At 43.0% G+C, this 12938-nt stretch overlaps 2 protein-coding genes and 1 non-coding gene across 3 annotated transcripts; 1 reads left to right on the top strand and 2 right to left on the bottom strand.

Annotated features, from left to right (window-relative positions):
• Positions 1-4452: 4452 nt before the first annotated feature.
• TRNAM-CAU (transfer RNA methionine (anticodon CAU)) lies at positions 4453-4524 on the bottom strand. Its single transcript has one exon. It is a non-coding gene; the product is annotated as a tRNA-Met (tRNA).
• Positions 4525-4752: 228 nt separating this feature from the next.
• Positions 4753-11139, top strand: ILF2 (interleukin enhancer binding factor 2). Its single transcript, XM_010980484.3, has 14 exons — positions 4753-4860; positions 5542-5601; positions 5818-5860; positions 6282-6386; positions 6772-6849; positions 7165-7267; positions 7852-7917; positions 8200-8316; positions 8772-8850; positions 9404-9491; positions 9891-9952; positions 10030-10144; positions 10371-10461; positions 10613-11139. The coding sequence occupies exons 1-14, from the start codon at positions 4856-4858 to the stop codon at positions 10771-10773; spliced, it is 1173 nt and encodes a 390-aa protein (XP_010978786.1). The 5' UTR covers positions 4753-4855; the 3' UTR covers positions 10774-11139.
• A 182-nt stretch (positions 11140-11321) lies between these two features.
• On the bottom strand, positions 11322-12938 carry SNAPIN (SNAP associated protein). The gene is made up of 4 exons (XM_010980495.3): positions 12755-12938; positions 12429-12475; positions 12081-12199; positions 11322-11936 (listed from the first exon to the last, which is right to left on the bottom strand). Exons 1-4 carry the CDS (start codon positions 12895-12897, stop codon positions 11835-11837), a joined length of 411 nt encoding a protein of 136 aa, XP_010978797.1. The 5' UTR covers positions 12898-12938; the 3' UTR covers positions 11322-11834.

Below are 12938 nucleotides of genomic sequence, written 5' to 3'. Positions count from 1 at the left end.
GTGACCAGTCCGTCTAGGGTCTCACCCACCCCTAGCTTTCAGATTGAGCGGATTAGCGAGGAAAAGCATTAGGTGGAAGGGCGGAGTTAACTCTTTAGTTCTCAGAAGGTTGTAGGAAGTAAGAGGGAGAGCTTGTAGGTGGCTGGAGGGGTTAAAAAGGTGTGACCTCAGGGCCGCTCCCGGCGTGTGTGTTTGCTTTGTGTTGAGGAGGATTATTAAGAATGGGATTTGTGGGAGCGGTGGGGCACGGTGTTGGAAATGACCCGTTGGAGACTAAAATTGGGGAGAGGGTTTTGGGGTCCTTGACGGCTGGGCTGCTGGCCGGACAGCCGGTGAAATTAGTCTGCCCTCTAATGGTCAGCTGGAGTCATTGACGATATTGCGCTGCCAACCTCTCTACTCCTGTACCTAGGCAGGACTAAAGATTAGTAAACTTCTTTAATACAGCAAAGAGTCCCAGAGGACCTAGTACCCGTCAAGCACAGGCCAGATGCTGAGGGCGTAAAGATGATTTTATATATATACCGTACCTCGGAGGAACTCTATTTGGGACAGATAGATGTAATGTAATACAGTTAAGCACTACATCAGAGAGATGGGTAAATTCTCTGGACCTGGCAGCAAGTCCAGAAAGAGGCCCAGGAAAGGACTATTTTGCTTGCAGTGGGACCAGGAAAATCTCCAAAGAGTAATAATTCAACAAGGATAGGAGGTTGAGAAAGGTATTCTGTGCAGAGAGATCACAATATTGAAGTATGTTTCCCATATACTTAGGAGAATTTTGAATATTCTAATGGTCTAGAGCAAACAGTAGCCCATGGACCAACTTCAGACAGCAGACATGTTTTGTTTGACCTGCAGTCTCTGTCATACATATATAATATTATTTAATTGCCTACACTTAAAAATCAGTAGATTGCACATGAATATTTGGATTTCTGACTTATCTTGAAATATTGGAGAACAGGTCCTGCATCTCTCCATGAACAATCAGCTGATACCAAGTATCCATTACTTCAAAATGGATGAGTCCAATTCATCACGGTTCCTATTCACCCTGTTCACTCATTTGCATTCCTGGCTGTAGGGGGAGTATATTTTTTCTACTCTGATCTAGAATATAAGCTGTGTGCATGTAAGAATGACTGAGGAGGAGAGACACGAAAGGGCAGCAGAGGGCAGATCACGCAAGCTTTTGTGTGACAGGCATAACGTCTTTGTCCTGTAAGGAGGGCTCCAGAGGCTATAGAGGTAGATAAGAGATTGGGAGAGTCTTAAAAAACAGTTTTATTGAGGTATAATTGATAAACCATAAGCTATGCATATTTAGTATATACAAGTTGATGAGTTTGGATTTTTACATACACCCGTGAAACTGTCACCACAGTATCAAGGTAATAAACATTTCTATCACCTCCAAAAGTTTCCTTGTGTCCTTTGTGAGTGTGTGTGTGTGTTTGTGTGTGTGTGTGTGTTAAGAATACTTAACATGAGATCTACCCTCTCAACAAAATTTTAAATGTATAATACAGTGTTGTTGACTGCAGGGAGATGTTTTGTAAGTAGAATCAGTTGGACTTCAGGAACAAGGACAGCATACAAATAACTGAAGTCTAGGTGATATTGACCCATTAGTTAAGAAGCTGAAGAAGCAGGTTTTGGGGGGATGATAACAATTTCAGTTTATTGGGTTTGAGCTGCCTGTAGATACACAAGTGGAGGTATCCAATAAGCTATTGGCTTAGTGGAATGAGCTCAGGAGGAGGCTAGAAATCTAATTTAACAGGGGAGGGTATAGCTCAGTGGTAGAGGGTACAGCTAGCATGCTCGAAGCCCTGGGTTCAGTCCTGAGTACCTCCAACAAAATAAATAAATAAATAAGCATGATTACCTCTCCCTGCAAAATAAAGAAATCTAATTTAGTAATTGAGCTTCTCTTTCAGCAACGGTGGACTAAATAATTTGTCCAATCTCTGAGCTGAGCTGAAAGAACTACAAATGTTGGATGAAATGCTTTTTAAAAATCAAAGAACTAGGAAGACAGTAAGAGCGTGAAAGGACAGAAAAGCAGTGAGTTGAGACCAGTGTTTATCCCGAAATCATTTGCTGATTTCAGAACTGGTGGCAGAAAATAGGCCGTATGGGTCAAGTGAGACAAAAGTCAGGATCCAAGTGTCCCCAAAGGTGATTACCCTGGTAAACCACCTTCCTATTTTGGGTTAGGATCCTGAAAGGCTGCACTCCTAGGGGAAAATAGGAGTAAGGTAAACTAGAAATAAACAGAAAATCCAGAGCTGAAATATTCAAAAGTTAAAATGAAGGACCAATCGATGGGTTTAACAAAAAGTTAGATTTGACTGAGGAGTAAGTTATAAATTGAAAGAAAGGACAGAAGAAGATACTCAGAATGAAGCATGGATAAAAAGGAATGAAAACCGTAAAAGGGAGGGTTAGAGATATAAATGATACTGTAAGAAGTCTGACATGCCTTTATTTGGAACCCAGGAGGGAGGGAAATAATAGAGTAGAAGCAATATTTAAAGAGATAATGGCTGAGAAACTTAAAAAATAAAAGAAATACATCAAACCATGGATTCAAGAAGTTTAACAAACCTCAAGTAAGATTAAAAAAAAAATCCATATCCAGACCCATCAGATGGAAACTGCAGGAAATTAAATCGAAGATGAAATCTTTAAAATACTCCAAAAAAAAGAAAAGTCAGAAAAAAGAGGATTGATGAACTTCAAAGAAGCAACGATTTGACTAACTTTTTTTTCACAGCAAAAAAAGGAAGCTACAGACAGTAAAATAATATTATAAATGTATTGAAAGAAAATAACCCCCAATCTAGAACTCTATATCTGGAGAAAATATCTTTCAAAAACAAAGGTGAAATAAAGTCATACTCAGAAAAACCAAAACCAAGAAAGTTAGCAATCAGCAGATGGGCACTAATTCTGAAGGCATATTATTCCAGATGAATGTTGGGGATGCAGGAAGGAATAAAAAGCATTAAAAATGGTAAATCTCAATGACCACTAATTTAATTAATAAGCATTAATGTCTTGTGAGATTGCAAATATATATGGAATTTAAATTCGGTAAACATAAATTCGGTACACTTACCCAAGAGAAACAAATGCATCTGACCACAAGAATCATGTACAAAAATGGTCAAAGCGGCTTTGTTCATAATGGCTCCAAACTGGAAACAACCCGAGTGTGTTTGCCTGTGTCTCAGCCAGTTGGAGGTCCTGAATTCATCAACAGGAGACTCGATATACTGTGGAATATTTATGCAATGGAATGCTACTCATAAATAAAAAGGGACAAATTACTGATAAATACAAAAACATAGAATATTGAAACGTGTCAAGCCAAAGAAACTAGACAAAAAAAAAAAAAAAAAGAGCACATAGGATGTGAGTCCATTTATGCGAACAGACACAACTAAATTATGATAATAAAAATCGGAAGGGTGATTGCCTGTAGGAGGAGGGCAAAAGGGTATAAGCAAATTTTTTGAAGTGATAAAAGTATTCTTTATGTTAATCTGTGTGGTGGTTACATGGGCAGAATACATTACTCAAAATTAATCGAGCTGTAGGCTTAAGATCTGTGTATTTTGCTGTAGTAAATTATACATCAATATAATACTTAAAAGAGTTACATAACAATATATATAATTCTGGAGTGATGGTGGTAAATGGAATTGAATTATTCCTGCATTTTTCAAGAGTAGAGTAAGAGTATTACATAAAATTAGACTTTGCTAATTCAAGGAGGCATGTAATTTTAGGGTAACCACTAAAAGACTAGAAAAAGCGTGCATAACTTACAATTAACAGAAGCGAGGAAATACTAATAAATATTAATCAATACAAAAGAAGGTAAGAAAGGGGAGAAACAGGATTATAGAAAAGACAAAAAACCCCACAGTAGTGTGATTGATTTAAATGCAGCTACGATGTATCTATATATGTGGCTGTGAAACCTCGTTTAAGGGTGAAATCTGCCAGAGATTGCATTGTGGGTAAAGAAGAGACATGAGGGAAACCTGGGCAAATTGGATGGGTCGGGCGCTTTTCTTCTGTCACTTCCCTTGTTCTCTTTTTCTAAGCTCTCTTTGCAAAGGCTGTCTCAGTTTCCCTTCTGATCTCCGCATCAGTATTTTCCCATCTGATTCAATCAATATACTCAAATCCGCTTCTGCCTCAAGTTTCTAGCCTCTGTGAACTATATCCCGACTTGTAATGTTCATAGTGGCTTAAAGTCCCTTTTTATTCCATTTCGCTTGTTTGCCCCATTTCACTCGCTGATGGCAAAAACAGATTCTAAAAGCTGCATTTTTGAGGGAAGAAAAAGTAGAAGTATGGCGTTTATATTTACTGAAGAAAATTAAAATAAAAACACAGTCCTGGAGAGGGCGAAAAAAAAAAAAACCAGCCCGATAGCAGAGGATGGTTTCGATCCATCGACCTCTGGGTTATGGGCCCAGCACGCTTCCGCTGCGCCACTCTGCTATCTGAAGAAGTAATTTTCCATATGTCATATAGAAAGTTCTCTGAATGTTAGCCACCCTGATTCTCCTACGTAGCGCCCCCTAGTGTTTGCGGAAAAGTCATTACTGTCAAGTCTGTTCTTATTGGCTGGTTCCTGACACAGTAGGCGCTTTTTATTGGTTCATAAACCGGCTTGCCGAAGTAAGCCAATAGGCATAAGCGGCGGAGTACGGCGGGAGCCAATCGCGCCGGAGCTTGTTGGAACACGCCGGCAAGCCTCCTCTCCCGTTGTCGGCTCCACACAGGGAAGGGGCGGTTGGTGTGGCCTCCATTGTTCGGGATTTAGGACGCCATGAGGTAAGGGCGGTGGGGTGCTCTGGAAAGGTTTGGGGTATTCGACCAAAAACTTTGGGAAGGTGGGCCGAAGGAGTCGGAGGACCTGAAAGGGCCGGGTATCCGGGGGCTGCAGGAAAACCTGAGAACTCCTGGTTTGGGAGAGTGGGGGCGGTCGGGGCGGCGGAGGCGGGGAAGCCTGGACCAGGGATGGGGGTGGGGCCCAGGAGTGGGGAGGCGGGTTCGACGCCTCGGGCTCTAGGGGGTTTAGATGAGGAGGCGTCCTCAGGTCCCGGGAGGAGCGCTCCCCGTATCCAGACCCAGAGGCTGGAACGTGCCTCATTCATCCTCAGTGCCAAGCGCTAGACAGGAAAAGCCCGTTAGATGCTTTCACTGCGTTGACGAATAAATTAGCAGTCACGTTAGTCTCTGAACTGTTAGGGTTGGCGTGTCCCGGGAATTACGGATCATTACTTGTAGGGCTCACCGATCCGGGGCAGTATTTGATGTGGGGTGTGATGTGATTAAGTTATCCAGAAGGAAGAAGTCATGGGGGGTGAGGCTGGGCACTTGGAACAGGATATCTTGGCTTCCAAAGGGAAGTTCAGAGCGACAGAGGTAGGCTAACGTGGAATGATGTGGCCGTATGGTGGAGATTGCTTCAACGAGGTCAAAACAAGTTAGAATCTATTTATGCATTTCCAGGGGTGACAGAGGCCGTGGTCGTGGCGGGCGCTTCGGTTCCAGAGGAGGCCCAGGAGGAGGGTAAGTGTCAGTTTTTAGCATCTCTGCACCGGTTAGTTTCCATTTCAGTCATCTGTTTAGGAGTTTGGAGTGGACACATCTGCTTTTGTGAGATCCAGCTGTGGTTTGGAAACATTTCTTTTCATGCTCGCTCTCCTGCTAAATTAGTTTGGCCCCATTATGTTAAGTCAACTTGATTTCTGTGGTGAATAATTTGGATTGTCTTTCGTATTTTAGGTTCAGGCCCTTTGTGCCACATATCCCATTTGATTTCTATTTGGTGAGTAGCTTGGCCCCTGTTCACTTGTAGTTTCCTGGAGCCCAGCATCTCTCTGTTAATAAAGTCAAACGGTGGTTGGAGTAGGAAAAGGGATTAGTGAGTGGTGTTGGGGTTTCTTGCTTTACGTACAAAAACAATGTAAGCAGGGTGGGGAAGATAGTTCCTTGGCAACTATTGACAGTAACATGATTATAGTCTTTGCTCTGAACAATTAATTTTATCTCTGGCTTATCTGTTAATATAAAGAGCTTAAATTATGGCTGTTCTCTCAGCCTGTATCCTTGTTTGAACATCTCAAGGAGTGAAAAATGTTGTAGAATTTCCTATTTTCAATTTTTTTTGTTGCTATGGCAACAGAAAAAAATAATCTCTACTGTATTATTTTTGGAAAGTAATATATAGTTGTTTATTTCTGGTTTAGTGTGAAATGGCCTTCCCCCGGGTCAAGCCAGCACCTGATGAAACTTCCTTCAGCGAGGCCTTGCTGAAGAGGAATCAGGACCTTGCTCCTAATTCTGCTGAACAGGTATATTCTTTTGGCTTCCTTCATGAGATTCCTCAAAGGAAGCTAAAGAAATAAATAACTACCGGTGAGGCTGGTGTTACCAGAGCTAAACTCCACAGAGGGTTTAGTTGTTCTCTGTATTTCTCATTGTGGGCAGAGGGAGAGCACCAGGTGAATATATAAACAAGTTACGTGTGCACTCATAGTTTTATTGGGGGACTTTTTGGGGGGATCAAAAAGTTTTCTGATGTATATTCAAGGCTGGAAGGGTCAGTGTGTTTTCAGAGCCCCATGTTGGTTTTGATTCTGCTCGTACAGAAGGGATTAGGGGAAATGTTCAGACTCAATGAGAAGTTGTTTATAAATGTTTCACTTAGGGTATTTTTGTTTCCTGCTGTTTTTTCAGGCCTCTATCCTTTCTCTGGTGACAAAAATAAACAATGTGATTGACAATTTGATTGTGGCTCCAGGGACATTTGAAGTGGTGAGTTTTTGATGATTTTGTCCTAGGAAGGGGCAGCCTTGGTAGTGTGGACGTTTTCTTGGCTCCTGTCTCTTTAATTGTTCAGGTGCCTGTTAATCCAAAGCCATGCCTAAAGTGGGAAAGTACAGTGGAGCACATTTATAGTGCTGATCTCGGGTACCAGACTTACTATCAGCTAGCTGTGATGAATCAGGCTTTTCTTGTGCTTATTTTGGGTAATCCAAATCTGGGTAATAAGCTGTGTTGTAATTGAGTTCTGAGAGGAACTAGGCAGTCTTCTCACTTCTATTTTTTCTGAACTCCCATTTCCAACAGCAAATTGAAGAAGTCCGACAAGTCGGATCATACAAAAAGGGAACGATGACTACAGGACACAATGTGGCTGACCTGGTGGTAATCCTCAAGATTTTGCCAACATGTGAGTGTGCCTCTTTCTGGCCTCGGGAGCAGAACATAGTAGTTGTGTTTGAGGCATAGGGATCTCTGTAAAGCCCAGATTTCTTGTGAGAAAGGTTGTTTGGAAGACAAACGGGAAATTTTTTTTTTAAGTGCATATTGTATCTGAAAGAATATATGGGCAGTTACTATAGGGCAGTATTTCTCAAACTAGGGAGGATTTTGTCCCCCAGGGTCATCTGGCAGTGTCTGAAGATGTTTTGGGGCTAATGTTCCTGAGTAGAGGCCAGGGTTGCTGCTAAGTACCCTACAGTGCACAAGACAGACCCTGACCCCCCAATCCCAAACAGAGAATTATCCAGGCCACATCATTAGTGCCACTGATGAGAAACCCTACTGTGGAAAAAGGTGTGTGTATAGGAGGAGGTGTCCTGTTTCCTGAGCCTTCCAATTTCTCTGTCCAGGTGTTAGCTTCCCCGTGTAAAAGTGTTTATTCAGTTGCTTGCCCTTGCTCCAGCAGAAATTAAGAGTGCAGAGTAGCTTAGAGATGTATAGAAAGTCTTCATAATAATTGTAATGTTCATTATCTCCTTTTCTCTCAATCAGTGGAAGCTGTTGCTGCCCTAGGGAACAAAGTCGTGGAGAGCCTAAGAGCACAGGATCCTTCTGAAGGTTTGAGTTTATTGCTGAACATGTCATTTAGAGGTCATAGGAGCCAGGTTTATAATTATAAGTACATTTTAACCAAGTCAGGATAGGCTAAGGAAGAGTGAATGCAGAGTTTAATGTTGGGGAAGTTTTGGCAGAGATCTCTTTTCTTCTAAAACTGTATTCTCACCTCTCATTCTGGGCTGTTGCTGTTTTTAAAACCCTGTTACCTCACGCCTACCCCAGATTTACCTTTGGTCATCTAATGGGAATGTGAGAGCTACAGGTTTTTCATTTTTCTTTCAGTTTTGACCATGCTGACTAATGAAACTGGCTTTGAGATCAGTTCTTCTGATGCTACAGTGAAGATTCTCATTACAACAGTGCCACCCAATCTCCGAAAACTGGACCCAGAACTCCACTGTTAGTCTTTTTTTTTCCATTGCTGGGAAATTTGGGGGAAATTCAAGACAGGATAAAGCGCTGTTGTGTTTAATTTGTTGCTATTCCATGTGAGACCTTCTGGGACCTCAGTTTACCCCCAAACCTAGCTTTCTCTTTGTATAATTTAGACAGTTTCACTAGCTTGCTAGTGAAATTGTCAAAGAAAGCAGTTTGAGGGCTTTAGAGAAAGGACTGAAAACATATCTGAGGGAATAGGCCTCTGGAGAAAATCATGGCTGTTGCATGGTTCGGGTATGGTTTTAGGGAGGAATAGTGATTTTTGCACCAGTGATTTGCTCATCTGGGGAACATGGGGTGATTTAAGGACTTGCTAAGTTTTCCTGTCCTCCTTTCAAATTCTTGGGCTATGGCAGTGGGACTGAATTGCTTAATAATAGGAATGGTTATCTTGGTGGATGTCACTTCTCTTCTAGTGGATATCAAAGTGTTACAGAGTGCCTTAGCAGCCATCCGACATGCCCGCTGGTTTGAGGAAAATGCTTCTCAGTCCACGTGAGTCCGTCCCTCACTATCTGAGTGAAGATACAGTCTGGCCCCTCTAAATACAGTGAATAGCAGGATACCCATACTTCCACTAACAGAACTTTTTTGACTGTAATCTTCTGTCTGGATTTTGCTTTTTATCTTAAGTAAGCAAATGTAGGTTGAGGGAAAGAAGGTGATGTGTAGTTCTAGAAATAGCTTCAGCTCTGTACCTCAGGTATGGAGGTAAATAGTATTTTTTTTTTTTAAGATACAGTTGATGTACAGTATTACATGTTATAAGTATACAAAATAGTGGTTCAGTTTTTAAAGGTTATATTCCATTGTTATAAAATATTGGCTGTATTTCATGTGTTGTACAATATATTCTTGAGTTTATTACTTTATGCATTAGTTTGTACCTCTTAATCCCATACCACTGTGTCCCTCTCCCTTCCTTCTCTGCACTAGTAACCACTCGTTTGTTCTCTGTATCAGTGAATCTGTTTTCCTTTTTGTTATATTCACTAGTATGTTTTATGATCTGTTATTACTTTTAATCCTGGGCCCCTCTTATCTTCAGAGTTAAAGTTCTCATCAGACTACTGAAGGACCTGAGGATTCGTTTTCCTGGGTTTGAGCCCCTCACACCCTGGATCCTTGACTTACTTGTAAGTAATGAAGGGAAACTGGAATTCCTCATCCTCCCTATTTAACAGTAGTTACTCTGAAACCTACCAGAATATGAAATGTGTTAGAGATTAAAAGAAGTCTCATTGGTGGACAAGTAATCCAGTAAAGATTCAATGCTTATTATTTCTTTGGGGTTTTGGAGTACTTAGTTAAGTTAGTTATCACCACCCCTTTGTCTTTTTCATTACTGTGCTGATTTCATTAATGTGGTAATGGAGAGAAATTACTGAATGAGCAGTCATTTCAGAACTGCTTTCTGAACATGAACATTTTCGCTAGACCTTAACCAGTTTTTCACATAGTGGTTTAAAGTTTTAATTTGTTTGAAGACAGAACTGCCACTTCATTTCCCACCTACCAGATGCATTTTCTCCTAGGGGCACTATGCCGTGATGAACAACCCCACCAGACAGCCTTTGGCCCTAAATGTGGCATACAGGTATAGCAAGCTACTCTGGGTCTGGGGCTGGATGTAAGCTATCTTGTGTGTTCTTCTGATACCTCCTCCTATTTCAGACGATGCTTGCAGATTCTGGCTGCAGGACTGTTCCTGCCAGGGTCAGTGGGTATCACTGACCCCTGTGAGAGTGGCAACTTCAGAGTACACACAGTCATGACTCTGGAACAGCAGGTATCGGGGACAGCTCTGAAATGGTCTGTTGTGCCCCACTCTTGAATACCCCTGGTCAGAGGCAAAGGGAATGTGCTCTTTTGGGGGTCAAGGATTTGGGGGTTCTCCCAGACTTTGGTCTTGGAATTAACAGTTGTCTTGATCTCTGTTTTCATGTTTTTCATGTTAGTCAAATAAGGTATTTTGATTCTCCTTGCTAATTTATCCTCCCTTTGCTCTCCCTCAGGACATGGTCTGTTACACGGCTCAGACTCTAGTTCGAATCCTCTCACATGGTGGCTTTAGGAAGATCCTTGGCCAGGAGGGTGATGCCAGCTGTGAGTGACCACTGTGGGACAGGGGTTCTTTATGGTATCCTGTGATCTGCAAAGAAACTCAACACTACTCAGATGTCTTAATGTTTCCACTGTGTAGATCATGACCTGTATGTTGGACTACTTGTCTAAAGTCACCTTTTTTCTCCTCTAGATCTTGCTTCTGAAATATCTACCTGGGATGGAGTGATAGTGACGCCTTCAGAAAAGGCTTATGAGAAGCCACCAGAGAAGAAGGAAGGAGAGGAAGAGGAGGAGAATACAGAAGAGCCACCTCAAGGAGAGGAAGAGGAAAGCATGGAGACTCAGGAGTGACCTCCCCATCTCTACGCCCTTTCGTACCCAGGGGGAAGACTGGCGCCTCAGCTCAATGCTACTGGGCTTTTATGTGGTGATGTTTCTGAGGGATAGGGGAGACAGGAAGGAAGATAAAAATAAACTCTGTAGAAGGAAGTGTCACTCCACTGGGTTCTGATACTGGCTTAGTAGCCAGAAGTCTCCCATTTATGACCTAAGCCATCCATATATAGTGGAGGAGTACACCAGCTTTTCTTCCTAATACTCTAGAATCCCCAAACTCCTGGAAACCTCTTTCAACCAGTACTTTGTTGTTGAAATGTGAATTGTTAGTGTCTGCAATTTTTTTTTTCTAAGAAAAAAATTAAAGTACTTCCTACTAGGGTTCTTGGTCTTGTTTTCCTTGGCATCTGGCAACCTGTTTTGTTTCCTTTTGCTTTCTGTATTCTGAATTGAAAATGATCCTGGAGTCTTTTCATTGTGAACACTAGATCTCAATTTGAAGCTATATTTGAATTAAAGTAGAAGACTTCTGGCACCTTTCCATATACCAGAGTAAACTGGAATACTGTTTAACCATTTATTGAATTAAATGATTCTAATACTGCTACAGTAGCTCAAGCCAGTGCAGTCAACAAAAGAGGATAGATGGGTCATTCACTGTGACTTTGCCTGTCCTTTACTCTAAATCCTCTGTGTAGACAAAAGAAAATTGGAAGTCACAGGCAGAGGACAGGTCCCAACAGCCTGGCATGTAGCAGAGGCAGCCCCTTCTTTGATGAGTCTCAAAGAAGGTAGAGGAGGTGGGCCTAAGTATGTAGCTTAAAAAAGTCAAATGTAGAGGCCTCAGCTCATTCTTGGAAGCAAGAGCCATAATAAATCCTCAGGGATCCTGAGTCCTGCTATACCGGAGTTTCTTTAGGCCCCGAATAAATAAGAAGGACTTTTAAGTGCTTCAAACACAAACCACAGGGCTGCCTTTCTGATGTCCCAACACCTACAGGGAATCCTGGCGGAAACTGGCAGCCAGGGTATAGTATTTGTGCTATTCTGTGGTCATGGGTCCATCTTCTGGCCTGTTACTTGCTTGGGGAACCAGGGGGGTAAACTCCTGAATCCAGCATTGCCCTCCTTCGTGCTGTTTCCTTGGCAACACTGTGGTTTAACCGTCTCAGCCGTTCCTACAAAACAAGGTTTGGAATCAAGACAATTGCCCTGTGAAAGGACTCAGAGCTCACTGTCAACTAGGCGCTGGAGGATGTCTTGGAGAATACCCTGAGGACTTGGAAAACAAAACGAAGACTGTTGGCAGGAAATTCTTGTACCTGGGCATTCTGTAGGATGTTGTTAACTAAGACAACTCGTCGCCGGGCATTAAGTAGCTTCTTTACATAGGGGTCGAGATCCAGGGCCACTTTCTGATCTTCGTTGATACGGCACAGTTCTGGGGGATGAAAGTGAGGTGCAACTAGACACCTAATAGCCCATTTCTTGTTCTTAGGGCAAGCAGGCTAGTAAATGGTTTGGAAAACACTTGCACCACGTGGGCACAGTCACTAGAAACCTAAGAAAGGAGTACGTCCTCAGCCCTGGAAGCAAGCGACAGAAACCCAGCCCAGAGGCTGGTCCTGAAGTGAATTGTAGGATTCTATCTACAGGGAATGCTTACTCACCGGTAGCGAGGTTGTCAATTTGTTCCCGGAGCTCTACCTGGCTCTCCCTGCAAAGAGGTACAAAGCGTACACGGTCAGACAGTTAATGGATCTCAAGAAGCCTATTCCCCCTACGTGTTTCCAAAGTGCTGAGAGAAGCCAGCCTCAGCCCCGCCACCCTCGGGCCTTCCGCCGTCCTGTTCTGCCTCCAATCAGTTTCCCACCTTTATTCTTCTCAGTCTCAGCAGAACGCCGGCTGGATTCATCACGTCTCCGCCCTTTCTTGGTCCCGCCCCTACAAAGCCAAATCCAGGAGTGGCCCCGCCCCAACCTTCCCCCTCGGGTACCTGACTGCGTGGACGTGAGAGTCAAGCTGCTGCACAGCCGGTCGCAGGAACTCGAGGAGCCCCTCTGCGAAGAGGTCGCGGCCTGCAGGCCCCGCCACCGGAGTCCCTGCCCCGGACACAGCGGCGGAACCAGTCCCCGCCATCACGAACTGCCCTTACGCCCGGAACCTGCCGCGAGGGCCGC

The sequence above is a fragment of the Camelus dromedarius genome, chromosome 23, assembly GCF_036321535.1.
Source record: "Camelus dromedarius isolate mCamDro1 chromosome 23, mCamDro1.pat, whole genome shotgun sequence".
Taxonomy (NCBI): Eukaryota; Metazoa; Chordata; class Mammalia; order Artiodactyla; family Camelidae; genus Camelus; species Camelus dromedarius.
The sequence above is the reverse complement of the archived record's forward strand: the minus strand, read 5'-3'. Positions and strand labels throughout refer to the sequence as shown.